This window comes from Bufo bufo, chromosome 1 (genome assembly GCF_905171765.1).
Source record: "Bufo bufo chromosome 1, aBufBuf1.1, whole genome shotgun sequence".
In the NCBI taxonomy this organism is placed as follows: domain Eukaryota; kingdom Metazoa; phylum Chordata; class Amphibia; order Anura; family Bufonidae; genus Bufo; species Bufo bufo.
Window position 1 is genome coordinate 101417879 of NC_053389.1, and position 25139 is coordinate 101443017.

The 25139-nt window shown below is 44.6% G+C and overlaps 1 protein-coding gene across 2 annotated transcripts in view; it reads right to left on the reverse strand.

Annotated features, from left to right (window-relative positions):
* Positions 1-25139, reverse strand: part of PLCH2 (phospholipase C eta 2) — a 741045-nt gene that overhangs the window by 169703 nt on the left and 546203 nt on the right. For both annotated transcript variants that reach the window (XM_040427397.1, XM_040427403.1), the window contains exons 4-5: positions 22970-23213; positions 20324-20453 (exon numbers count right to left, since the gene is read on the reverse strand). In XM_040427397.1, the coding sequence (XP_040283331.1) occupies positions 20324-20453; positions 22970-23213 (374 nt within the window). The remainder of the gene's footprint in view (positions 1-20323; positions 20454-22969; positions 23214-25139) is intronic.

Genomic DNA, 25139 nt, shown 5'->3' on the forward strand with positions numbered 1-25139 from the left:
CCCATAATGGACAGAATAACTCTGCCTGCAGCGTTTTTCTGTATGCGATGTGGTGCGGAGCAAGACGGATCCGTCCTGACACACAATGTACAGTAAGTCAATGGGGGCGGATCAGTTTTCTCTGACGTAATAGAAAACGGATCCGTTCCTTATTGACTTTCAATGGTGTTCATGACGGATTCGTCATGGCTATAGAAGACATAATACAACCGGATCCATTCATGATGCATGCGGTTGTATTATGGTAACGGAAGCGTTTTTACAGATCCGCAAAAAAACGCTAATGTGAAAGTAGCCTAAGATTAATGATGTACGAAGGGAGACATCCTTAACACCTCTCCTGACATGTCTGTGTTAGTAATACTAGCATTCCCCATGTAACAATTCTGGAACATCTTTGCACATAACTCTGTTATGTCATTCCTCTATTGTTCCTACTAGAAGTTTATGAAAAAATTGCCAGCGGTCTTCAATAAAGATCCACTTGGCTGTTACCAGTTGAGGGGCGTGTCCCTGCACAGTCTGACATTATCCAATCAGTGCTGCCAGTTGCCAGACCGTACAGGGACCCACCCCCAACTGGTAACACCTAGCTGGACTTCTATTGGAGACTGCTGGCCATTGTTTCATAAGCTTCTAGTAGGAATAAGAGCGGAACATGACTACACAGAGACATAAGAACAGATGCTCCGAAACGGTTATTACATGGGGCATGAAAGTAGGTACTAGAACAGACATGTCAGGAGAGGTGACAGGCGTAGGGTCAGGGGCGTAGCTATAGGGGGTGCAGAGGTCGTTAGTCGCTAGCGGGCCCAGGAGCCTGAGGGGACCCAAAGACCCTTGTGTCACATAAGACGACACCGGTATTATAGAAAGTCCTTGATCGTCACATCTCTGGCTGGAGGGAAGGGGTTAGGTTGAGAATTTAGCTAGGGGGTGTACCGTTTCAATTTTTTCCTCAGGCAGCACGAAGGCTATGTGCTCCCCTGCCCACAGAGCACTGAGGGAAGGGGGGCCTAAGCTGAACTCTTGCACCAGGGCCCATGAGTCTTTAGCTACGCCCCTGCGTAGGGTAGATCCTACAGGCTTCTGTAGACTATACACAAGTCCATAGACTGTAGCATGCAAATAGTAGCAAGTGACTACCTATTTCATGTTGGTTCTCAATCGTATGCTCATGCATCAGAGACCGCTAAATATTAGATGTTGTTTTCTGGCCTTCACGTTTTTGACACTACTTTGGCAGAACAACACACGAATATAAAGTAGCATTTTGCGAAACCGTCTAATAATAATGTCTGTGAGAATATGCTAGCTGCCAGGTTTTCATTTAGGTGCCAATTCATGTACGCCAAAGCCAAATTACCAGCAAAGCTCCAGCAATAATGGGAGCGTTACTGGCAGGAGCGGTGCCAGGGCTCAGTAATGATATGGATACAGTCTTGGACAATAAGCAGGCTCGTGCGCATTCACTAATAGGTGTTTACTATAATTAGATGCACCCAATTTCTGGAGGAAAGTACAAGGCTCTTTGTGAAATGAGGCATAGAAACATATTATAGATGACGGCACAAGGGAGTTGGGCCAAAATGTATGCAAAAATGGGAAAAATCATAAATTATTTTATCTTTTCTTAAAGAAACCCCATTACTAATAAAGGGGCTGCGCCACTAATCTAAATGTATCCTGCCCAAATGGTATGGCCGTTATAGAATTTTTCCCAAATGCCATGATCCATCAAAACTGCCTTCTTCTAAAGTTATTAGCTACCATTCCATCCCATGGTAAATCAGTTTTGATATTCAGTTGCTGTTGGTTACGTCCTGCATTGGAACTTGGTAACATAGGAAAAGTCATTGGTAAGAACAAGGATCGTGGCTAGTGTCACATGATCTGCTGATGTCAGGACACATCTCCTTGTCCTAAGGCATGATAGGACAACAGACACATGGCAAACAAGGAGGTAGGATTCAAGCATGGGGGAGAAGAGAAAACTGCTAATGAGGTAAATTCGGGGGGGGGGGGGGGGGGGGGAAGAAAACTATGCAAGGAGGAATTGTAATACCCCAGAGTGGTATTACCATTTCTTCACCCTGTTACTGTCTTTTATTGCTACCAAAAATGTAATCTATGTATTTGTTCCAGGTCCTCCTAGCATTCCTAATGTTTTTATGAAACATTTTTCGTACATGTACATGTGCCTGGTTCACAAGCAGGTGGCAGCAGAAATATGGCAGCAAGACCTCTAGATAGAATGGAACTTACGATTCTATTCTCCCCCTTTTGGGCAGAAGTGGGCTAGTTCCATCTCCTACCAAGGGAGGGGCAGCAGGAAATGTCTAGTCGGTCTAAGCCAGGACAGCATCAGATGCAGACGTGCCAAGATGTAGCAGCGAGGGGAGGCCCCCTCCTGCAGCAGGAGTCTCTCCGGAGGGAAGCAGCTCATAGAGCACCATGACTCTTTGCAGATTTAGTTAGAGTGTCACGAGGGGGTCAGCAGCCAAAGGCACCCCACTCCAGAGATACCAGAATAGTCCTAAAGTCCAGCTGCCAGAATAGCCAAACTCAGCATGCTTTGTTCTATATTGTTTCACAGGGCTTGCTCCACCTGCCACAATGTTCCCTCTGCATTAGCCACACCCTCCATGACTCCCCTCCACAATACAGAGCAAAGCATACTGGGTTTGATTAAAAAAAACTGCAGGAAGCTGAGGAAAACAGGAAGTTCTGCATGTAAACATCCTGCCAGGGTGCAGTGATGCTGAGAACAGGGGAAGGAAAGTGATGACATGAAGAACAGGTATATGGGACAATGACATGCAGTGTTTAAGGTACTCTAGACAGATGTAAAAAAATAAAATGCTCTTTTTATGCTGAGGTGTCCAGTGGGCGATCCTAATTCCATCATCATTGTGCATAGAGAGATAGAAATCAATTGCTGAGTAGTACCACCCACATAGAAAGAACAGGGATTTATGTGAATAAAAAGCTATGCAGAATTTTTCCCATAATACTATACATCCACCTGCTCAGCTCTTCCTGCTCTATAACATGCTGCCTACAAGGTGACAAATTTCCTGTAAAGATTGCTATTTCTTGAATATAAATTTTATGTATATCGTTCTCTTCCCCCATAAGTTTTGGATCTATTCGCAGTTCCGTGTAAAGAAAAACAGTTCTACACAAACACTGCTTCAGAATGCATGGTGTGAGCAGGGCTTTAAAGTTCTCCTCAAGGCATTACAAGATAATCCTAAGGCGCAGTTCACATTTTTATTGCAGCTTATTTTTCTTACGCCTAAAATTGCAAACTGATGAAAAAGCCAAGGGTGTAAAAAAACGCAATCATCTCACAACATTCATCTCTATAGGGTCCACTATATGAGGAAAAAAAATAAACAACTTAAAAGGGAACCTGTGCTGTGGATATTTGATTATAATCTAACTAATTATATACAAATCATTAACTACTAAAAAGTACCTTAGATGTATTCACTTACTGGTGTGACAGATGGTTACCTCATAATATACACACAAAGATGCCGCATGCCACATGCTAATGAGCTGATTTGGAGTCCAGCGTGATGTCAGTTAGAGATGTCGCGAACATAAAATTTTCCGTTTGCGAACGGCGAACGCGAATTTCCGCAAATGTTCGCGAACGGGCAAACCGCTATAGACTTCAATAGGCAGGCGAATTTTAAAACCCACAGGGACTCTTTCTGGCCACAATAGTGATGGAAAAGTTGTTTCAAGACTAACACCTGGACTGTGGCATGCCGGAGGGAGATCCATGGCAAAACTCCCATGGAAAATTACGTAGTTGACGCAGAGTCGGGTTTTAATCCATAAAGGGCATAAATGACCTAACATTCCTAAATTGTTTGGAATAACGTGCTTTAAAACATCAGGTATGATGTTGTATCGATCAGGTAGTGTAAGGGTTACGCCCGCTTCACAGTGACAGACCAAACTCCCCGTTTAACGCACCGCAAACAACCGCAAACAGTCCATTTGCACAACCGCAAACTCCCCATTTGCACAAGGTTGGATACCAAGCTAGCCATGTCCCGTTCCTTGTCCTCACTGACGTCATTGAAGGTCTCTTCCTCCACCCAGCCACGTACAACACCAAGGGTCCCCGAAAGGTGACAACAAGCCCCCTGGGATGCCTGCTGTGTTTGGTCTTCCACCTCCTCAAAGCCACCTTCCTCCTCTGACTCCTCTTCTTTAGACTCTTCTCTCTGCGTTGCCGCAGGTCCAGCAATCGACGACGACAAGGCTGCTTCTGGTGGTGATGGTGACCACAACTCTTCCTCTTCATACTCATCTACTGCCTGATTCAGCACTCTTCGCAGGGCACGCTCCAGAAAAAACGCATATGGGATGAGGTCGATGATGTTGCCTTGGGTTTGACTGACCAGGTTTGCCACCTCCGCAAAAGGACGCATGAGCCTACAGCCATTGTTCATGAGCGTTCAGTAACGCGGCCAAAAAATATCCAGCTCCGCAGAGGCTGTCCTCTTTTTTTTAAATAAAAAAAATCTGTTCTTACCAGTTTAATCTCTGTTTTGTCCCCTATCAGGGGACGTGTATGGAATAGATTTTAGGAACCGGCAGATGGAAAAAGATGCTTGGTTGGTCCTCTTACTTCCAATTTGGGGCGCTGCGCGTACGCATTGCAATGTACTGTGCAATCCCAATATGAGTGGTATGTTAAGTAGTACTATTCCTATCAGTTTAATCCCTGTTATGTCCCCTATCAGGGGCCGGTGTATGGAATAGAGTTTAGACAACCGCAATCTTGGTGTAGTGATGACTGTGCTCATGCGCACGTTTGGGAGATTGCAGGCGATGGCGGTTTTTCAAAGCCTATGGTCGTGCTGAGGTAGTTCAGTGACAGTTAAGTCACCCAGAAAACAATGATTCTGCAGTGTGGGCCCATTGTTGGCCTAGTAGGCTTTAATGATCACCTTAGATGATCACAAAGAAAATTAATGTTTTTTCTATGCAAAATTATCCAGCCGATCGCTTTTGGTCTGTTCACAATGAAGCAACGACCTTATCTCATCTGGGGTGTGCCAACATTGCCATTGCCAACACACTCATAGAGGTGGTCGCTTCATTGTGATACGCAAGCCCCTCCACCACAACAAGGTAACGATCACGAAGGGGAATTGACACATGTATGTGCCTTTTTTTTTGTTTTGTTTTTGCAGCCACAGTGCAGCACCAGAGGCCAGAAAAATTAGGCATGTACACATGCCTGAAAAACTTGGTATTGTTGCAGCCGCTGTAGCAGCGGCCGGAAAAATTGATGTTTTCCAGGCAGAAAGTGCACTAAAACATTGCGGCTTGAACCCTAGTTGGTGGCGGAGAAGTCACGCAAGTCATCCGGCATGCAGAGATTAAATACAGCAGCGTGTGGACCATTTTATAGCCCAAGGCATCTCATCTCATCACCAGGCCTTTATTAGTCAAATGTATCGCCCACTGTCAGTCCCTTCGGGATCCATGCCTCATTCATCTTAATAAAGGTGAGGTAATCTAGATTTTTTTGACCTAGGCGACTTCTCTTCTCAGTGACAATACCTCCTACTGCTCTGAAGGTCCTTTCTGACAGGACACTTGAAGCGGGGCAGGCCAGAAGTTCTATCGCAAATTGGGATAGCTCAGGCCACAGGTCAAGCCTGCACACCCAGTAGTCAAGGGGTTCATCGCTCCTCAGAGTGTCGATATCTGCAGTTAAGGCGAGGTAGTCTGCTACCTGTCGGTCGAGTCGTTCTCTGAGGGTGGACCCCGGAGGGCTGTGGCGATGCGTAGGACTTAAAAAGCTCCGCATGTCCTCCATCAACAACACATCTGTAAAGCGTCCTGTCCTTGCCGGCGTGGTCGTGGTAGGAGTAGGATTACTTTCACCTCTTCCCCTGTTAGATTCCCGTTGTGCTGTGACATCCCCCTTATACGCTGTGTAAAGCATACTTTTTAACTTGTTTTGGAACTGCTGCATCCTTTCCGACTTGCGGTAATTCGGTAACATTTCAGGTACTTTCTGCTTATACCGGGGGTCTAGTAGCGTGGCCACCCAGTACAGGTCGTTCTCCTTCAGCCTTTTTATATGAGGGTCCCTCAACAGGCATGACAGCATGAAAGACCCCATTTGCACAAGGTTGGATGCCGAGCTACTCATGTCCCATTCCTCATTCTCACTGATGTCATTGAAGGTCTGTTCTTCCCCCCAGCCACGTACAACACCACAGGTACCAGATAGGTGACAACGAGCACCCTGGGATGCCTGCTGTGGTTGGTCTTCCTCCTCCTCAAAGCCACATTCCTCCTCTGACTCCTCTTCCAGCGTTGCCGCAGGTCCAGCAAGCGATGCTGATAAGGCTGTTTCTGGTGGTGATGGTGACCACAACTCTTCCTCTTCACGCTCATCTACGGCCTGATCCAGCACTCTTCGCAGGGCACGCTCCAGGAAGAAAACAAATGGGATGATGTTGCTGATGGTGCCTTTGGTGCGACTGACTAGGTTTGTCACCTCATCAAAAGGACGCATGAGCCTACAGGCATTGCGCATGAGCATCCAGTAACGTGGCAAAAAAATACCCAGCTCCGCAGAGGCTGTCCTAGCACCCCGGTCATACAAATACTCGTTGACGGCTTTTTCTTGTTAAAGCAGGCGGTCGAACATTAGGAGTGTTGAATTCCAACGTGTCGGGCTGTCGCTAATCAAGCGCCTCACTGGCATGTTGTTTCGCCGCTGAATATCTGAAAAGTGCGCCATGGCCGTGTAGGAACGCCTGAAATGGCCACACACCTTCCTGGCCTGCTTCAGGACGTCCTGTAAGCCTGGGTACTTATGCACAAGCGTTGTACGATCAGATTCAACACATGTGCCATCCTGCCCAAATTCAATGCCGCCAACAAATTGCTTCCGTTGTCACACACCACTTTGCCGATCTCCAGTTGAGGGCGGACAGGAGTGCTGGTCCGATGTGACTCTCTGCTTTCAGGCAAGTCAACCCCAAGATGGCGTGACACTGTCTTATCCGGGATGTGGAATAGCCCCTGGGGAGCTGGGGGGTGCAGTTGATGTGGAGCAAGACGCAGCAGCAGAAGAGGACTCAGCCGAGGAGGTTAGCGAAGAGGATAGAGTAGGAGGAGTAGAGGAGGTGGCAGCAGGCCTGCCTGCAAGTCGTGGTGGTGTCACCAACTCTTTTGCAGAGCCACGCATTCCATGCTTGGCACCCGTCAGCAGGTTTACCCAATGCGCTGTGTAGGTGATATACCTGCCCTGACCGTGCTTTGCAGACCAGGTATCAGTGGTCAGATGGACCCTTGCCCCAACACTGTGTGCCAGACATACCATGACTCCCTTTTCCACAATAGAGTACAGGTTGGGGATTGCCTTTTGTGAAAATAAATTTCGGCCGGGTAGCTTCCACTGCGGTGTCCCAATAGCTACAAATTTTTTTTAAGGCCTCAGACTCCATCAGCTTGTATGGTAAAAGCTGGCGGGCTAAGAGTTCTGACAAGCCAGCTGTCAGACGCCGGGCAAGGGGGTGACTCTGTGACATTGGCTTCTTACGCTCAAACATTTCCTTGACAGACACCCGACTGTGGGCAGATGAGCAGGAACTGCTGAAGGTGAGAGGCGGAGTGGCGGATGGTTGAGAGGGGGCAAGGAGGACAGTAGTGATTGACGTGGCTGAAGATGCTGGACCAGGAGGAGGATGGCGGCTTTGAGTTTGTATGCTGCTTGTACTCATCATGTGTTGATCCCATAGGCGTTTGTGATTTGAGATCATGTGCCTTCGCAAAGCAGTTGTACCTAGGTGGGTGTTGGACTTCCCATGACTCAGTTTATTTTGGCACAGGTTGCAAATGGCATCGTTGTTATCAGAGGCAGACACACCAAAAAAATGCCACACTGCTGAGCTTTGCAATGACGGCATTCTGGTGGTGGCAACAGCATTAGTTGATTGGCATGCTGTCTGGCTGACCCCGGGTGCCGATACATGCTGTCTGTGCCACTAGCTCCTTGCGACGACCTCCCCCTGCTTCCAACTCGTCTCCTCCTCCTCCTCTCTGTCTCCCCATCTGAACTTTCCCCCTGTTCTTCTTCTCTTCGAGCGGGCACCCACGTGACATCCACGGACACATCGTCATCATCAACCGCTTCACTTGTATCTGACAACTCAGCAAAGGAAGCAGCAGCGGGTACAACATCATCATCATCACACCGTACGTCCATGTGTGTAATGCTGCCTGACAGACATATCCCTGTTATCTACATCCTCTGGCAATAATGGTTGCGCATCACTCATTTCTTCCAACTGATGTGTAAATAACTCCTCTGACAGATCAAGTGAAGTGGCTGTGGTGCTAGTGTTGGTGGTGGTGGCGGCAGGCGGGCGAGTGGTAACTTGAGAGGTGCCCGAAGCTGAGCTGGAGGAGGATGGTGCGTCAAGGTTCCAAGCGGAAGCGGTAGAAGATTGGGTGTCCTGTGTAAGCCAGTCAACTATGTCATCAGAACTTTTCGAGTTCAGGGTACGTGGCCTCTGAACACTGGGCATTATTCTAGGGCCAAAGGAAATCACAGCACCACGACGGCCCCTGCGGGGTGGCCTGCCTCTGCCTGTCATTTTTTTTTCCAATTAGTTGTACTATGCGTGCAAGCTACTGTGACACCAGATATGAGTGGTGGCACTGGGCACTGGCAGTAGTGGGCACAGTACACGCTGTAGGCTTGACACACACTTGCAGGCAACTGCAATTATATTACAGTGAAAAAATTTATTTACTTCCACTGGGAAGTACAAAATGTAACTGGGGCATCAACACACACATCCATGATGTTCTATTTGGTAGTACATATCAGTCCTGTTCGCTCCAATAAGCAGAGCTGCATCAAGAAAGTTTTAAAGGCAGCCTGGAAACCTATTTTAACTTATACTTTGCCTGTAGAAGAAAGTTTGTAATATACTTATCGTACAAGCTGTGTGGATAGGGCTTTTGGGAAGCCGGTCACACGAGGCCACTCTTTTGAAAATCCTGCATCCATCAATGTGACAAGCTTTACGGAGTTTCCAGTCTGGTTGATGGACGGTGACGTCACTTCCTCAGTCCAAGATGAGGGAGGTGCTGTTGATGGAGCCAGAACTATTTTCCCCTGCACATGCGCAGTTGTGGTGGATTCAGGAGTTTGCGCATGAACCAGGGAGAGGAATAGTTCTGGCCTTGTCCTCAGTGGTAGTGACATCCACATCTATCAAACAGACTGGAAACCTTCTTAAGGACTTGTCATTGGCAGGAGCAGGATATTCAGAAAAGAAGCGGCATGTGAACAAGTTCCTGAGCGGCCAATCCATGCATCTACGAGACAATAAGTATATTAGAAACTTTCTTCTGCAGAAAGGATATGAGTAATGAAAGGGTCACAGAGTTTTCCTAAAATTTTTGATGTGTCAGACAAAGGTTTTGATAGATGGGGGTCCGAGTGCTGAGACTCTCACTGATTACTTAAACGAGGAGAGAGAAGCGCACACATATCACCCTCTCTCTCCTACTGCAGGGGACAGAAACGAGACGGGCCCACAGACTTCTAAATGAGTCCGTCTCTTGCAGACAGGAGAGAGCGCGATATGTGAGCACCTCTTCGCGTTCTAGCGATCGGTGGGGGTCTCAGCACTCAGATCTGTATAGCTCAAAACATTTGATATGTCTCTATTACATATCAAAACTCAGTGGCTTTATGGGGCCCGCTGGGTATCAGAACCCCCGTTTAATACAATGAAGACATTGCTTGCCTACTGGCGTTTGGGATACCATCCACAGTATGGTGGACATTTTGGCCTCTTTTCACATGAGCAATATGGATTGTGTTCAGGGAAAAACTGATGGTTTTGCGCTCAAGTTCAATTAGTTTTTTCTGCCATTGCGTAAAGCGTGTACGTTTTTTTCTGTCCGGATTGCATGCGTTTTTCAATGAAGAATAACAAAATACATCTCCTAGCCACCATCAGTGAAAAACACATTGTATCCGGATGTCTTCCATTTTTCACACAAGCCCCATTCACTTCTATGGAGCCAGAGCTTCGTGAAAAACGCACAATATAGAACATGCTGCGATTTTTCCTAAACACAAAGATGATCGGTTATTGACGACGCTCATGTGCACACCCCCATTGAAATGAATGGATCAGGATTCAGTCCGGATGCTATGCGTTCGCTACATGCATCGCATCCGGACGGAAAGCTCGCTCATGTGAAAGAGGCCTATTACATAATGGTCTGGTTAGTATCAGATATAAATCTAGAGCTTTTCAATTTCCTAAAACCCTTCCTACACTGCAATGTACATAGGATGTTTCATGTATAATAAATGCCTGCGGATAATAAAAACGGAGAATATGACGCCAATAGCGACACAAGCAGAAGCGCCATTAGTCCTCATATACTTCTTCTAGGGTGATGAAATTCAGGATCATTCACATGTTGAACATCTCGTGTGTCCCGATTAATAAATGGCTCCTCACACCAGTGCCGTCTCCCGCTCGCGCTCTCTGTAACCAGCATGTGTTCTAGCATTAGATGCAAAAAATGTTTATGATCTGGAGGATTTGCCTTGGAAACACGGGATCCAGACCCGGCTGCGTAATCATTAGCAGCCACTTATACAATTTTAACCAACTCTGGCCCAGAAAGGGAGCCTACTGATGTGCAGATTCACTGTGGGGGGTATATGACCCGTACGTGACAGAGTCTGCGGTGCGGAATATGGATGTACATAGTAATCCGCCTTACAGCAGCTTTATATAGGCAGCTGGAAAGATTATTTTATTAAAAGGGTCATTCCAACTTAAAGGGATTCTATCACCTCTAAAAATCTGTTTCAAAGGAAGCATACCGCCATGCCCACTTACCAAGATTTGAGTTGGTAAAATTGGGGCATATAAGCACCAGCCTGGGAACGCTCCAAATCCAAAAGTAGTTTGCATTAGCTCTGCCCATTTTCAGCCTGGGACAAGTACAATTTTGCCGGGACGGTCTCTGAAAACCCTGCCAAATTTGGGACAGTTGGCAACTATGCACCATGTAGGGTAGGTGCCCTGAACCATAGCCACATCTTTCTTGTGAAAATCCAGTCTTCCAGTCCTGAGAAATACTTCTTGTTTTCATGCAAATAAGGTGAGCACCAATGCTCAGCCATATCAGGGGTCCAGCACCGGGAGCCACATGCTCTCGCGCCTGTTAAAAAGAGTTCCACGGCTGAGATCAGGGAAACTGTTACGCCATAGTAATAGCCGGAAGCCTCAAGCAGACTTCGGTAGCTATTGCTAGTGTATACCGATACAGGCCAGCAGGTGGCAGCACTGTAATAGTATATTGTAAATGGAGTGTTCTATAAGGGCTATTTTGCCATCATGGAACACAATAGGCAATCTAATTGACAGTTATAGTCACCCAGGGGGAAGAAGAGGGGGGGAAAAAAAAAAATGGGAAAAAGTATTAAAAAAATAAAAAAAAAGTTTAAATTTTTTTTTACAAATTCAAATCACCTCAGTCCTATCCTTTAACTTCCACCAGCCATAGCTACTTTTACACTAGAGGAAGGCTCTAGTATTGAGCCAAAACATCGCATCCTGCATGGGTGTATGAACAACTATTTTTTCCATTTTACATTTGAGTGTGCTACCTTGTTGCATTTTTTACGCATTTGGGCAATAGTCTGGTGCCACTGGGCCTGCACCTCTGTTTTTTATTTTGTTTTTCATTTATTGTCTAGTACTGCCAATGAGAGAGCTGCAGCAGAAATGACACGCCTCCTGAGCAGTGACAGGGATAGAGCACGAAGGACACGCCTCCTGAGCAGTGACAGGGATAGAGCACGAAAGGACACGCCTCCTGAGCAGTGACAGGGATAGAGCACGAAAGGACACGCCTCCTGAGCAGTGACAGGGATAAAGCACGAAGGACACGCCTCCTGAGCAGTGACAGGAATAGAGCACAAAGGACACTCCTCCTGAGCAGTGACAGGGATAGAGCACGAAAGGACACGCCTCCTGAGCAGTGACAGGGATAGAGCACGAAAGGACACGCCTCCTGGCAGTGACAGGGATAGAGCACGAAGGACACGCCTCCTGAGCAGTGACAGGGATAGAGCACGAAGGACACGCCTCCTGGCAGTGACAGGGATAGAGCACGAAGGACACGCCTCCTGGCAGTGACAGGGATAGAGCACGAAGGACACGCCTCCTGAGCAGTGACAGGGATAGAGCACAAAGGACACGCCTCCTGGCAGTGACAGGGATAGAGCACGAAGGACACGCCTCCTGAGCAGTGACAGGGATAGAGCACAAAGGACACGCCTCCTGAGCAGTGACAGGGATAGAGCATGAAGGACACGCCTCCTGAGCAGTGACAGGGATAGAGCACGAAGGACACGCCTCCTGGCAGTGACAGGGATAGAGCACGAAGGACACGCCTCCTGAGCAGTGACAGGGATAGAGCACGAAGGACACGCCTCCTCGACTGCCAGCTTGAAAAGACTCTAGCAGAGCAATTGGAGCAATGAATGGGGAGATCTCTGGATCCATGTGAGGTCCAGGGCCGGTTCTGTTAGAAAGAGATTGTCATGGACTATATGGCGTTTGGTTTTTATCACTCATGGCCTAACCCCTTTAATATAATTTTTTTTTTTGCAACCAGGTTTCTAAAGTAAAGCACAGTGAGAACATAGACCCACACCACACAGGAGGAAACTTCCATAGGTGTCAAGTATTTTCCCATCACAAGGGGCTGACAAGAGACCCAGCAGAACAAAGAATTGGGGAAAAGGAAGTGATTTTTGGCCATTTTGTTATCCTCCATGAAAATCTCTTCTAGGTTATCTTTTCATTTTCTTTCAGTGTAGTCTAAAGGAACTGGCTCCTTTCAAACATAATAAAAACTGCCCAAAAAGCTACTGCAGTAAAGACGATAAGTTGTGGCAATTTTACATAGGACTGCAGGTAACTATAACTAATTATAAAGCCTAGAATTGGCAAATAAATTCAGCTCTGCTACATGTTGTGTGCCATTGCTGATCTCTGAAGCCTGGGCCTTCAGCACCATGGACAGTTACAGATGAAAGACTGTCCAAAAGTATGAGCTCCAGTATAGACATCACTGACAGCCGTGTAAAGCAGGGGTCAGCAACCTCCGGCACTCCAGCTGTTGTGAGACTACATTTCCCAGCATGCTCTATTCATTTCTGTGGGAGTTCTGAGAAGAGCAGAGCAATTATGCATGCCGTTACAACACTATTGAGGTCCAGGTATTGTTTTGAGAAATGTAGAATATTTTTTTTCGTGGGACAATGCCTTTAAGGAAAAAAAAAAAAACATTGTCAAAAAATATATATTTATCAGCATCTAATTTTAATTTGTAAAAAATGCATCACAAAATGATGAAGTTATAGTAGCATAACCCTGACAAATTCAAGCAGTGGGACTTGGTCAAAAAAAAATATTCCCAGATGCATACTGACAGCATGACGTAATATCCTCTAAACCAGTGGTGGCGACCCTATGGCACGGGTGCTAGATGCGGCCTCTCTGTGGGCACCCGCACCCTGGAAACCACTATGCCTTAGACTTTTCCTGCCATTTATCGGTGCAGGGCGCACTATGAACGGCACAGGCAGCGCACTGAATGCAGGCAGGCTATTATAGAGAAATCATAAAGTACATGAAGATATACTATACTGGACTGTAGTATTCAGGGTAAATTGCCAGGTTGGCACTTTGCGATAAATAAGTGGGTTTTGGGTTACAGTTTGGGCACTCTGTCTGTAAAAGGTTCACCATCACTGCCCTAAACCATGTGGCAGCAAGTGACAACGTGTTACTGTGAAACGGTGTACAACCTCAGATTGGAATGAATAGACCTTCTGACCCGGATGGTCATGGTGCTGCATAGAGATGTCCTCATTCACTCGACTGTCTGCTCAGAGTCTGGATAGGAGAGGTCCTCTGCAGAGGAGATGCCAAAGGGACCTTGAACTAACTCTTCTTATCATCACTGGAGGTCGCTGTGGTTAAAGGGCTCGTCTGGTTTCATATATTGATGACCAACCCTCAGATCGGTGGAGGTCCGACTCCCGACACCCCCGCCGATCAGCTGTTTGAAGAGAATGCTGCGTTCCTGAATGGGACGGAGCAACTGTAATTACACAGCTCGCTGCTGCAAAGTTGATGGCGAGCGGACAAACAGTGAAGTGCTGCTTTCTATTCTAATAGCTGATCATCGGGGAATGACAGGAGTCGGACTCCCGCTGATCTGATATTGATGATCTATCCTGAGGGTAGGAAATGGGAAAACCCTTTTAATCTGCTGTTATTTGCCAAGGCTGGGGGCTCAGTGGTACTGCTATCCATAGTACAGGTCAGAGATCAGCAACCTGCGGCACTCCAGGTGTTCTTAAACTACAACTCCCAGAATGCTCCAATCACTTTTATAGGAGTTCTAAGAACAGCCGAGCATGTTTGCATGCTGAGAGTTGTAGTTTTACAGCAGCTGGAGTGCCAAAGGTTGCTGATCCTTGGTGTGGATGAGAGCTGAGCGAATTTTTAAAAAATTCAATTCAGCCGGTTCGCCAAATTTTTCATTTTTTTTTTTGTTTAGATCCAAATTTTATTGCGGCGAATCGCGTTAAAAAAACGTATAGTGGTGTAGAACACTGTGCCTTGCAGTAACACGCATAGGGAGTCTGCTGTGGTAGTAAACAATACTGTGAGTCAGTATGACATGCAGATGACAGGCGTCGCTCTTAGAATCACTGCACACTTCACTTAATTGGGCAGTTACGGGGCCAAAACTGACCAAATAACTCAAGTGTGAACTCAGCCTTACAGATCGATGTTAGCGCTAAGAAGAAGCGCACTCCTTTTACACAGTCATCATCTGACTCCACATAGATGTCTACAGAATCTGTTCTATTAAACGCTTATACAAATTGAGCCCCCTGACAGAGTGGAGAGGGTGTCAGCTGTAAGTTTGTGCTGACGTCATTGAATATTTTACCCTCTCTCATCCATCAGAACAATAACCCCCAAAAAACGCTGAACGGCAAATATATTTTATTTTTGCCACTAATATACGACAAAAAGGGCTGTAATTTTCGCACTTCACCACACAACGGCTAATAAGCCCTTTTTTCCCACTAAGACACGCAAAAAAATTCTTTAGAACATATAACTGCACCGCACAGGGGGAAATAAGACGTAGAAATATTTCCTGGTAATACACCCTGTTAATGGCTGTATCACACAGCACTTTTACCCCAATAACAAGCAAGGTTTGCTGGAATTACAGAGGTATCATCTACTCCAAACCTGAAAGCAGCAGAATAATGGCAATTTGGGTCCCCAGTCAGTGCAGCAAGGTGTAATAGGATTGTTCCTATTACCCAGGCTGTAATCTCCCCTACTGAACCCTGTTCAACATAAGTGCTGTGGATTGATTCCTCCCTATCCTTTCCCTACACCTTGAATAATCTTTTCCTGCACTTGTAAGTCGTTTTTTTTGGCACAATGAAGTTTTTCCTAGCACTGTCCCTAGCGCCTGCTGACATCTGTCCCTGCACTAAGTACACTGGAAAATGTCAGAATCCAAGATGGCTGAGGCCATCTATAGGACTGTGACATCACAGGGCTGGCTGGCTGCTGATTGGCTGCATGCATGGCATTGTGGGTGATCCACCTTCCCAGAGTTCCTCGCTTCATGTCCTCACACGTGCAGCAGCCATTTTAGGAAAAAAAGCGATTCGCTACTGTGAAGCGTGAGGAAATTCTGATTCGGTGCGAATAAAATTTTTCATGAAATTTGGATCGAATTCCACTTAGTCAACTTTGATTCGCTCATCTCTAGTCATCAATATCGGATCAGTAGGGGTTTGACACTTGGCACCCCACAGATTAGATGTTGCAGGCAGCTGCCTGCGGTAGAAACTACACAGTAGACGGAAAGCTCCATGCCCGGTCTAGTGTCCAGCACGGGCTCTTCAGTTCAGCGCCCATTCACCCGAATACAGCAGTACCCTGGCCCTGTCACTACACAGTGGAAATAACCTTGTGCTTCTGGCTCCATCCACTGTATAGTGTCCGGCGTCTGCCTGAAGCAGCTGATCCGGAGGATAGGTCATTGATATCTTATTGGAAACACCTATAACTTGAAAGGCAGGTACGGTTGTACATTTATCTACAATCCTATGCACTCGTAACAGTGGCTGCTGTGCGCCGCTGTTCCCCTGCTTACCGCCGCGGTCCCGGGCACCGTGTTCAGCGGCCGGTGCTTCCCATTCACCGATGCAGTCCTGGGCTACCTCTGTGTGGGTGCTGTTGTTCTGGGATCCGCTCCAGTTTGCTCTCAGCTCTGGCCACAGCACGCTTGCTGTTTGTTTCCTGCAGCACCTCTTTAAAGGCCAGCGAGTGTCACTTTATGGGCCAGGTCATGTGACCTCGCTGACCTATCCTAGCCCTCCTGCGCATATATAAATGGCTCAGCCCCTTCACAGATGCCTCAGTGTCAAGGTCCTTGTGTCCTGCTAAGGTTCCTGTTTTCAGCTTGTGTTCTTGACTCGTATCTGTATTCCTGGACTCTGCTACCTGTTATATCCCTACCTGCTTTCCTTGACTCTCCTGTTGCCGACTCAGATTGCCTGACCTGTACCTGTGCCGCCTGCCCTGACCTTTTGCCTGTCTGACTACGCCTCTGCCTCATCCTTCAGTCCTGCACCTCTAGTACCTTTCTCAGGTACCTCCTGGACCAGCTGCCTCGTGTGCCTATCCTCCTCTAGAGTTAGCAACCTGGTGTTCCCCTCGGGAAAGTCTATCCCCAGGATCAGGGGTACTGTAAAGACCCAGGGGTAGACAACGCCCTTAGAGGTAGGACACGTGGCACAGTGGGTTCACACCCGCTGGTTCATGACAGTGCTATGCATAACCACAGCCATTAGATCACAGTATCATGGTTTCATCCAAATCTCAGCTTTGCTACATCTGTATCTATTGAGAATAAAGTGCACACGTTAGTCTTCTACTAACTTAACATTCATTCAAAAGAATTAAAAAAATGGACTCTAAAAAATATATCATTTTAATTTAGCATAATAAATTCCACAATAATAAGTTTAGTTATTTTCTTTAACCTCCAGCTGGCTGCATCCCCCACTCCTCATGTGGCTGCACAGAACATGTATGCTTCACACTTTGATGTCAGGTTCAGGACGAATGCCTACGGTAACGTATGTCCCAGTGGTGGGGCATAAAAGAAAGCTTATCAAAGTCACCAGTAGCCCCTGGGTTTTTGGTGCCCCCCACCAAGATAAGAAAAGCCAATAGAAGCAATGATTGTTTTTTTTATAGTCTCACTCAATAAAGCAATTATTTTGTTCTATATCCTGAACATGAAACACTCCGATAACGTGTCAAAAAATTCAGCACAATGCTCAGCAGAAATCCTCTCGGATAAGACTTAGGGAGAGGACCAGTGTGGGCTCAAGACCTGGAAAATTTCTCACCCACCTGCAAAACACAAAGCCTTTCAGCTGAAAAGTTTTTTTTCTGTGCTTCTTTGACACAGGTTCACACACAAGAAAAAAACCTCATTCTCATTATTTTTAACTAGACAGTGCATGTCTTTTTTTTTTATTTTTTTATTGAGAACTGTTCCTAAACTGTAGACTCCAGCAGAGCATCTCCTGAACCTCTGTCTGACAAGTAGAAAAGATCAGACAACAGCGAGCCTGTCAATCATATGGAAGCGAGCAGCAGCAGAAAGCCTCCAACATGTATTCACAGTATTTGGCGCAGATCTGTTTTTTCAGAACTTCTCTGTCATTATTAACCGCAGGAAAAATAAAAAAGCTATTGTGCTGAGCATGGAATATGTGTTTTTGTCTTATAAGCAGAAGAGAAGACCTTTCAGTAAATGGGATTTACCGTCTATAGGCACCACATAACCACCCATTTATAATTAAAGGTCTTCGATTCAGTTTTTCTTGATCTGTATCACATCAAATTGTGTGGAAATTTTGGAAAAAACTTTGCTTACCAGGTTTGATTTTTTTTGCAGAGGTCACAAAGTTATGAGCAACTTTGTTTTCTGGTAGAAGTACCAGAGTCAACGCCACAATTTTATTGACTTGTCGGTGACCAAATGTCATTGTATAGCCCTAGCCTATGAGCGTGGAAAGACAATCATTTAACTCTAAGATTTGTCTTCAACTTGGAATAGGCATTGTTGGCGTGGGTAAAATTGGTTAAGATTTTAATTTCACAGAAACATAATAGTAAGAGGAGCCATTTCAATATAGATCTCAGATCAGATTCATAAAAGTTGGTGGTCAGGACACACAAGACTTAGGGACACCATGATGATATAGGAAAGCATGCTCATGAAGACCAAGATGGGATAGTAAGGTGGGACAATTGTAACTTGGTCACTCAGTGACTCACATGGCCCAATGCTCTTGGTAGTGGTGGTCTTTTTCAACATGAGATATGTGAAAAGAAAGTAGATGGAACATATTTTTAGGGTCCAAGGTCCTTAAGGGTCTGCCTTCTATTCATAAGAGAAGCAATGACACTGTCATGGGTCTGTCAGATGGCGAATCCAAATGGTGTCCATTGGACGTCAGTCTATCAGTGGGGTCTGTTTTTCTTTTATCAAGGTTTGACAGCAAGAATAGTTCTGCGTGCTTTGTTATTCATGCCATAAGCATTTAAAAGCCTGATGGTATGTCCAGTGATTTCAGCTGTGATCATGTGACTGCCCTAATGGAAGTGGGCTCTTCCTCTGAGGTCCAAACCGAATGTGCTCCTCCTATTCTGCTGCAAGTATATTATGAAACTAAACAGGAAAAAACAGGAGCACCTCCTGTCAAGTCCTCAATGGAAGAGCCCGCAGCCGCATATGTCCGCCGGTTGTGCATGGCATTGCAAGACCTAAGTCCTGCTCACTTCAATGGAGAGGTGGAGTTCACTGCCCTCACTCTGTATCTAAATACCCTGGCCCAAGTGGTAGTTGGCAACCCCCTCCTGGCTGGCAACAAACACCTGGGGCACGTGCCCCATTTGTCCAATCTTAGCTACACCCCTGCTTCAATGTAGTTGAACTGCAATACCAGAGGCAACTCACAGACAGGTGTGGCACTCTTACTCGAAGAAAGCAGCCATGTTCTGAAAATCCCTTCCAAATCCTTTTATATCAATATATCAGAATTTTTTGTTCTCCGAAAATTCTAACAAGGTTTCATTGTTTAAACTACAAGACAGCAATCTATTCCAATGTCAGGTATATCCATATACATCAAATATCAGAGCCCTCGTCTGATAGGTCAGATATTGTCAGCTGCTTCAGAATGCCAGGAGACACCTGCCAAGAAAATCACGTCTGTTGTAGACATTATTAATGAGGGCTTCATACTTTCCTAATCAAAATCAAATATTTATTCTCCCAAACTTTTACACAAGATTCTTTCTTGCTAATTAGTAGCTGGGGATTTACTTTGCATCACTCTGTTACCTGCAGTGCTAAATACCAACTTTCAGAATTAATTTAAAATGGAGAAATAGCAACTATACACCAAGGTTATTAAATACGGTAGATGTCACTTTACCTACATCCTAGTGGCAGTAATTTACTCACAGAGGAGAACAGAGCACTAAAGATTAGACCTGACAGGATGTAATGTTTAAGACCAAATGTACTGAGACTTGTCTCGGGTTGTACCGCTGCCTCCCTCCAGGCCAGTAGTGTACTACCAATGAAGTCCGACCACGTGACTGCTACAGGGCCCAAGGGGAGAGGGGCCCAGAGATGAACTCCTACTTCTCTTCCAGACATGAAAACACTGCGTTGTCATGCAGCCATCACTTTGGGGAGCTCAGTGCAAAGAGATTTGTACAGCCTCCATTGCAGTCAATGTTAACTATATAAATTCCTATACACTCAGCTCCCTCTAGTGGTGGCTGCAGGCAGACAGTTTTGCAATATATTATCTGAAGGGAAGCAGTGATTTAGAGCTGCATAGGGAAGATTTATTGGTGTAGTAATGCCAGGTATCAGGTGTAAATACAATGAGAAATATGGTATGGTGGTCAGAACAAAGCACCATATTTTTAAAGCACCACCACATCTGTATCTCATGTATAGTCCACATATCAGGATTAGAACAAACTAATTATTAATGTAGGTGGTTTAATTAGGGATATTTATTTTCTTGATAAGGCAGAAATAATACATCATGGCCATCACTAGTCACATTGTAACTTACCTTGAACATTTGCTTTACTTTCTGGCGAGGCAGGTTGACATTTAGTTTGTGCATTAGTTGCAGAACCTCATTTATGCTCAGGCTTCCATCTCCATTCTTATCTGCTTCATCAAAAGTCTGCTTCAACCATATTTGTCAGGAGTTAAGGAGAGAAACTCAAGATCACCCAAAGTTACTGCTTTACAGGATATAACTACTCTATGGGAGTCAGATCTCAATTCTAGTGCCCTAAGGCATTGTCTCCAGGTATACTAAACCCATAAAAGCAATAATCTGCCAGCAACATCTATGGCTGTGAGTATGGGATCATTAAAGTGAAAACAACCATATCTACCCCCACTGGAGAGCAGTAAGAATCTGTAACAACTCTGTCGGAGTTAAACATTGAAAAAGAGATCTTACCCAGATCTGCTGGTCTCCTGTACCATAGATAGACAGGGGGTGGTTTCCCACAAGGAACAGTCACTTTCCCTATCAAGTTCTAATTTTAGACTGTGGTTTCTCTAAAGAGCTGAACGTGGGCCTCCTTATCTGGAGCTTCACCCTTTACCAGAAGGAAGCCCTGCACTATGCATTAATAAAGAGGTCTATGTACCGATGCATTTCAACAGAAGTACTGTATATTCTCTATTCAACAGAGAAATATTGAAAGTCATATAATCAGAATGGGGCTAAATGACTGTTACATCTAAGGATGGATGATTGGCCAGTCCTAGGGTTCCACCCAGCCTTAGATGTATTGGCATGCATCTGCTTTTCAAAGGTTTTCATTTAATATTAACTTTTATAGTTTCACCTTACTTTGGTTCTAAGCCATGGTCTATAATATCGGGCCCCCCTCTGACCACAGTATTTTGTAAGGGCTCATCATCGTTTAAAGTTATTCCAGACATGACTAACAGTGGAAGACATGCTCCATCCTTATCCAAAGCCACTCTACATTGATAGGCAAAGCCCATGGACAAGGACAGTGCTGTTTCAGTCCTTTATTTTTAGTGTCCGACAACCCCTTTATTAATGTACATGCACATAAGAGGATAACCTACCTACTTAATTCAACTCCCCATCTTTGGCAACATTTGTCTTGGCCCAACTATTTTAATGCAGATATTTCCAGAATGGTAACTTGAAGTTCCTGGGTGCCAATACAAAATCTTTAAGAGGATCATTATCCTCCATTATCTATTTTAAATACTTGAGTCTTCTTCAGTAGCAGTCCTTTGGACCTGCTCATAACCCGGGCCCCAGGTGCTAGTACTACCTCTGTAGGCTATGCTTGGATATTCTTACATTTACTATGGCTATAAGGAACTTCAGTATCAGGTAACACAAGTCTTAGGATGGCCATACATATTAGATAAATGTTGGCCGACCATTCAATGTGTATGAGGCTTCCCGACTACTCTTAAAATAAAAGATGTCAGGGTAGATAAGATTTGGGATTTTGTTCTCAGGGAAATATACAGCTGCAAATTTTTCCCCTCTCCTTGTTAAGGACCATGCTTGGTTGGCCCTAGCAGCCACGTGTAGGGAAGGATGAGGAAAGCTGTCGGCTGCACAAGCGTTCGACTGATAGCTATGTAATGTATATAGCCAGCCTTAGGGCCCCATAACACTGACCGACATTCCCGTAATGCAAGCGCCGATGAATGACAACACGTCCATCGGCACTCACTTGCACCGGCCTGATTGCACAGGCCGATGCAGACTGAATGGGGGAGGAACAAGAGTTCCTATGAACGCTCATTCCCGATAATTGGCCCCAAAATCATGCAGCTTAATTGGGCCCTTACGTCTCTCTGGCAGAAGATAAAAACAGGTCCTATTCTCTATAGTAATTGTATTAGAAATCCTTAGACTTGTGTTTTGTGCATTATTTATGTAGAGTTAGTGCGGCTCTTCTTGTCTCTTTTAGTTATTGGCTTAAGGCAACATAATTTTCTGCCAGCATTTCCTATAAGAGACTGGAAATCATCAATACATTTTCCCAGATAACAAAAGAGCATTAGAAATACTATAGCCAATACGTCAGAATTATAGCCTAGAAATGAAGACTTCCCAGCAATGCCTTGTCTGAACATCTTGTTACACAAGTTTGATTCTGTATTATTGAGAAAGTTCGGCTATGACCATTATAGAAGTTGGGAGTGGATGTCTTTTGTGTGGTTGTGATTTCATTAGGTTGTTGTAGATATAAAAGTCTAAACTAAGATGGCAACTATCAAACAATGTCAGTCTTGTATCATCAAAGTCTAAGAGCCATCTTCCAGTTCAAACCTAAAATGTAACTATACATAACACATGTATACTCAATATACAGTAACTGGTGTCCTCCTTTTCTTCGATGCTGCCTCCGTTCAGATCCCCTGTCTCTTATTGACTTGCATTACAGAGCCATAGACATTTCATGTATCGCAGCATGGTGCCTCAGTGAGGCACGGTATTCTCCTGTTGAAGAATTACAGAGTACATACAGAAGTATATTACAATTTTTTATGTTTGCTAAAAGAAAACTAAAAACCACACAGACCATTGGATAGGTCTTTGAAGGTCAGGCGACATGAGCGATATTGGCTCCGCCATTAACATATGCTTGAACTATAACATCCAGCTCCAACATTAGAACCAGTTTGCAGAAAAGGATATTGGTCCCGGGTTCTTTGACGCTTAGAAAGGCTATCTTCATCACTGATACCTGCCATCAGGTACTTTAGACCAGTTATCCACGTCCGAGCTTCTTCACCACATGAGGACACCAAATCCAGAGACTCCATGTGATCCCCATAGTAGATACTGAAGCAACAGTTGGGGTCAAAGCTGCCATCAGCATAGCGCTGGAAGATCTCTGACTGCTTCCCCTCACAGACCTCTTGGATGGTATCAATTGATACTGAAACAGAAAAATATATATATTAGGGTGTTTAATTTTTCCAAAGATGTGATTTTCATATGACTTTGCTGACGCCCCGAGTGATGTAAAAGATATATATGCCAAATTTCAAGAAGATTGGATAATATTTAGGGGTTGCACACATTGATCACTCATTACTACTCTCACTCCTGTACCTAGGAGGTTGGTCTAAAAACTACTTCAGTTTCAGGATCCCTGGGGCTCAGCATCAAGCAAGGTGGATGGAAAAGGCAATATATGCACTTAAAATTGTCCTCTTCACTAAACAGTTAAATATTCCTCAAAGAGAATTGAAAGGAATGAAACGGGTTGCACATTTTGTTAGCCTCATATATTTTTGCTTTTTGCACGAGACAATTTTATGTCGATGGATTCCAAAGAATGATTTGGATATGCTACAGTTTCTGAGCACTTACCCAGATGCAGACGTAAAAAAAAAGTGCTCTCACAGTTGCTAAGAGACACAATTTTGATATCTGTCAGAAACAAACTTAGGATTGGCTTTTTTGGACGAACGTATTACTCAGGCTGTTAAGGAAAATATGACTAAAAATTTAGAAACCAAACCTGCAAAGAAAAAGAAAATGAAACGATTAGAGGGTAAAAACCTAGTTTTTGAAGGAAGAGACCTGAGCCATTTTGTTACTAATAAAACAGACGTTCTTTGAATTGTTTGGGATCCACGACTTGACAGAATACTGCAGTGATTCTCTAAGAAGCCATGTGAACGCTCTTAACGTGGTCAATGATACCGCAGAAAGAGGAATTGCTCTGATAAAAAAGTTTAACGAATTAGTCAGGGACGAAAAACAAAAGCAATTCTTGTTGAGGGTATACAGATATAATGGTTGGCACTATCCACTTGGGACTACATGAATCTGTATGACCGTATAGAAATGTATATATAAAATAATAAGATTATTCAAACACACTTGGTACTATTATACTGTGATCAATTGTCTATTCAGTATTCCGAAGATATTATAATACTCCTAGGTATGGTATTCTCTTGTTACTTGTATAGCACGAAAAAATTGTAATATTTCCTTGGACGGTCCTGTTGTATATCACAGTTATAAATCAGTCCTCCATTAATATCTCAGGGATTCCCAGTCTGTTGGTGCATTTAAATGTTCTTATATAATAATTGATCTTTCTCAATTTTCCTCAGGACATGGACATGGTATGTGCAAGCAAGCGGTCGTTATATTGAATGTTAGTACATTACCACTTGTAGATTCTGCGCTGTAATGTTCACAGCTCCGTTGTCTATGCCGGTCGAGTTAGAGTGGCGTCCCACATGATCGGGCGGTAATCTTTGTACTCAATACGCCAGATCCTAGAGTGGGTTAAGTGTTTGTGTTCACGAATAGGCGAGATCTCCATTGATGCGTTATAAGCACATCTACCATGTGTTCAGCTATGATTTTGATTTTAGATATACAGTAAATAGCTCTTTTTTTATTCCATGCCAAATGTCACCATAAGTCACCAAACACGTTTCGGAGATAAAGTTCTCCTTCTTCAGTGGTAAACAACAATGGCAAATTTTGGACTTTATAAAGGGAGTCCATTAGCACCAAGGCGAGATTTTAGTAACTATTTGGCTGTCTCAAAAAAGTGATATGGATCACGTATGAGAGGAGTATGCAAAGATTTCTGTCACATAAGCGAGAAATATTCTCATACCATTATAACAAGCCATTATCAATAATCAGAACTATATACATTAGAAGTATACACAAAAATCGACAGAAAACGCATATGCGTCTTCAATACGATTTTAATGCGTTTTTCCATATTTATGTATATTATTGTCTTTAACGATGTAGAAAGTATATTAGATATATTGATACTTCTGACAGTTATACATACTCGATATTCATAATATTGCAAAAATACATA